Source organism: Morone saxatilis, unplaced genomic scaffold (genome assembly GCF_004916995.1).
Source record: "Morone saxatilis isolate NCDOM2014 unplaced genomic scaffold, NCSU_SB_2.0 Contig16, whole genome shotgun sequence".
NCBI lineage: Eukaryota > Metazoa > Chordata > Actinopteri > Moronidae > Morone > Morone saxatilis.
The window spans coordinates 14,454,925-14,459,254 of NW_023339718.1; the positions used below are offsets into that span (position 1 = coordinate 14,454,925).

At 36.6% G+C, this 4,330-nt stretch overlaps 1 protein-coding gene across 1 annotated transcript in view; it reads right to left on the reverse strand.

Annotated features, from left to right (window-relative positions):
• Positions 1 to 2,512: 2,512 nt before the first annotated feature.
• Positions 2,513 to 4,330, reverse strand: part of LOC118325167 (pH-response regulator protein palI/RIM9-like) — a gene marked incomplete at its 5' end in the record, with an annotated part of 3,050 nt that continues 1,232 nt past the window's right edge. Inside the window, 1 exon segment of the mRNA XM_035657742.1 lies at positions 2,513 to 4,328. Within this exon segment, the coding sequence (XP_035513635.1) occupies positions 4,173 to 4,328 (156 nt within the window).

Sequence of the window (4,330 nt, forward strand, 5' to 3'; positions counted from 1 at the left end):
CTACATGACAATATTCAGATATAGTGATAGCGCCACCTACTGGCAACAGGAAGTAAGCGCTGCATAGCGACTTTGATCTGATTTACGTGACATTTTCATGTTTTGATCTAAACGTGTTACGACGGCACGTGACGTGGCTGCAGCACGTGACGCGGCCGCAGCACGCCCCAAGTTGCGTGGGGTGCGAGGGCCAGTTCATCACTGCTTGCAGCTTTACTTTTCCATTGTTATTTATAGCTATCAAAATTGTGCCCATTATAATTTCTCCGATCCGAAACTAGCATCCTGAAATTCCTTGTAAAATGTAATTCCTTCTTGTAAAATTGTATCACTGTATCAGTCCAAAATCTATGTCTGGAATTTTAAGGTTGAAAAATGACTTACATTATTATTGGACTATCAAATTAGTTGCCATTTTTGATTCATTTTCTGTAATTGGACTGATTATTTACTCAACAGATTGTTAAAGCTCTATATTTGATCCATATAGTGCACCCCTAACCTGTTCAAGTTTATTTCCTCCTTCATTTGAGGCTGACAATATCTGTTAATGACTTTATGACACGAGTAAACAACCTGTATGATCATTTTGCATCATGAAGGGAAAGGAAATGTCACTTCAGTCTGACAATCAGGGAACAGTAAGCTCCTATATCATTTCCCTGTTTCAAACACAGGTTTTATGAATGAATCTTGCATTCAAACAGTGGCAGGAAGTAAACCACATCTGTTTCCATAGCAACGCCAGCACCGCTACGGCTAATTGCTAAATGTGATCATAGCCTATGAGCTCTGTTTGAGTCTTTTATCAGACGTCTCTCTTCTTATCTGCTCACTTACACATTTATCACCACAATACAGAAATGTGTCCGTTAGCATTAGTCTGAAACACAGAATCAGAGATACACACACACACACACACACACACACACACACAAATACAACAACCAACAGCAGGGGAGCTAGCGTTAATTGACAACACTCAGGACACCAATCTCATTATTCATTGTTTTTTTGTTTTTTTTATTAATTGTGGCTAGAATCGTTACATTTTAACCAGAAAATGATGATTTCCCATGACAGAAAATATTTAATTGTCTCTGAAGGCAACCCAGTCAGTATTACATGAGTAGAAAACAGGTGTGGCAGTGACAGGACACCATAGTGTTGTTATTGTTTGATGATGGGGGACGGTGAGGCATATTCATCCAACAATATCCTCCAAAACAGTTCCGAACAAAGCCGGGCTGTTGATGAATACATACTGAAAACAAACAATACTGACCTTGTACTGACAGACACTTTAACGTGGCCTGCCGGCTTCCCCCTTCCCCCTTTTTTATTCGGTTAAAAGATGGCGCTTGCCAATGTCTAGATATGTAACGTTAAGAATCGAATGTAAGTCACACACCGCGAGGAGAACGTTGAGCAGCGGTTCTAATACAGGCACAGATGGTCGCCGGAGGGAAACACAATGTGTATATTAATTTAAACCGGCATTAAAATGTGAGGCTGCAGGTAGGTTTTAAATACAGGACCAGTCTTACCTTGAGGGACGTCTGTTTGGGGGTGTTTTCTGAAGTTTCCCGGGTCGCCCGTTACACTGGAACGTTGATGCAGTTCCAGCGTTCTTAGTTTGGAAACTGGTGGATTCTATATGACGTAACGAGGCACGACGGATGTGGGTCGCCTAGAAACAGAAGGCGAGGGGGGGGAGGGGGCGGAGCTTTCCTAACCACATTTCCCAGCATCCAACAGTGTGGTCCTTTTCACTTTACACGGGAAATTACCACAAGCAAATACAGAGTACAAAAGCTCCTCTTGTGGGCAGCACTTAGTGAATAATAGAACTAGTGTAACCCCATTTGTACTGTACTCTTATTTACAAGAATGAGGTACTTGACATTTAATCCATTCATATTACAGATCTTAAAAGGACACAATATACTTTTAACTCCACTACCTAAGTTTACATATGACATTTTTAATATGATGCAAGGTTTAGATTCAATAATTAATATTAAACATCAATAATATCTGATATCTGATCTGAATAATACTTCTGGTGGTTAAACTAGATGTTGCAGATGCAAGATGTTTACTTGTTACATCCTCTTTATTCTGGTGTTATGGAATTTGCTACTTTGCTATGTGAAAACTTCTTCCTACACTGAAAGGCAACATTCTCACATAAATGATGATAAAACAGCGTTCAACCATGCCGTATTTGTCTGCCTATTTATTAAAAATGTTGGTTTAAATAAGTCAGTCACTTTTTTTTGTTGTTGTTGTTTATCTGTTGACATATTTGAAGTGTGTTTTTTAGGTCGTATGTTAGCTGTTATCATACCAGAGGTGACAGTCAAAACCACCAGATACTAATGTTAACAGTCCCAAGAACTCAGTTCTGTAAGGGCCACAGATTTGAAACTTTACTGGACCCAAGATCAGTTTCTATTTTTTCATGTTGTAACCCAGATGACAAAAACTCAAATTCTTGCATTATGGAATATTGGATATATAAATTTTAAATAAACTTAAATAGCAGATTGTTGTTTTATAGAAGCAGTGATCCACAGCAAAGAGAATCATCAATATTACATTTCAGCATAACTTACAACTGTCTAATTACACAAAATGCCAGATTCATTCATTTTTAATGTTGATTGTAAAAGGTGATATGATGGAGACAAAGGGATACCTCTTAGCCACTTGCAGTTAAATTCAAAAGCTCTCTCAGTTGATCGTTGGCAGCATTGTGTTTTAGTGGTAAGGTAAGAGTGCTTAGAGTTTTAATAGGGTCAGCTGAGCTCTGGCAGAAGAAATAAGCAGGATATTGAGGGTGCTTTTAAGAACCTGAACAGAAAGATCAGTGCATTGATACATTCTTGAACACTGATGACGCCACCTGCTGGACATTGAAAGTCTAAAAATCTTCTGTGATTAATAAATTTTTTTTAACCTATAACCACCAATCTCTTTTAAAATAAAGTCATCATAGAGTAACAAACCTAATTGAGTTAAACCAAAGACGCCACTAATTAATGAGCTATATACTGTGGCTATAGTGACTTCCTTATAGTAATAATGTTACATTTTCATACAAATATATTGTTTTACTACCAACACAACACAATAGTGATATTTTCACAGAAAAATACAACTAACCTAATTGGATTTCACTTTCATTTTATAGTTCATTTACATTTCATGTTAATTCTAGTTTTGTATCACCTTTGAAACACTAATTTTCCAAGGTTAAGTGTTTCATTAAAAATATAATGCAGAAAATAATTAACTGGACAGCAGAACAACTTTCTAACTGAAAGAAACCAACCTGCAGAACTCTAACCTAGGCACAGATCTACCAAAACATCTGACATCGGTAGGTAGTAATAGATTGGGACAGTGAGCAACACCGCAGCATGGAGCTCCTAAAATCCGCTGATACTCAATAAACAAAATGTATTCGGGCAAAAAAGGTAGGATGTAGACAGTCTGTCCACAGTGCACTTTACACTTGTTTTGAAAAATCTTAAAATCCACAAACAAATCTTAATCCAATCTCAACAACCACAGACTCATATGATAATCTTTCTCTTTAAGAAACCCCAGAGGAAAAACAGCAAATATTAAAAATATATAAAAAACATTTTACTGTCATCATCAACGGTTTGTTGTTCATCAAAGTGGAGCCGATTTTAGATACTCTTCATACTCTTGGGTAGACAAGCAGCACAGTAATACATTGTATCATATATCTTTTTTATGCAAAATGTAACTATAAGTGTCAAATAAATGTAGTGCAATAAAATATTTCCCTGTGAAATTTAGTGGAGTAGATATATAATGTAGCTTAAAATTAAATACTCAAGTACATTAATTTATTCAAAATAAGTAATTTATGGATTATTAGGACAATAACATGCATACTTCAGCCTTCAATTTAATGAAATATATGAACTGATAATTACATTAAATTTAATGAAATTATAATCCATTACAAATGTAGGTACTATAAGGAATGTTGATGTAAGATGATGTAAGATGTAAAACCTCTGTCTAAAGTCTATATTATTCAATATAATACTCACTCTTTTCCTGAAAATGTCAACCATATGTCATTAGGATTCATCCTCTGGGGACCATGAATTGAGTTGCTAATGAAGGCCTCAGTGCAGCAGCATTAGCATGTTGCTATTCAGTAGCATCACTATAGTACTGGTGACCACAGCTAAAAGCCCCTGTGGGCCCATCTGCAGTCCCTGTGCCCCATTGCTAGGTTTGGGTTCTTTCTTTTTCTTTAAGTACTTTTCAGAGTAAACCATGT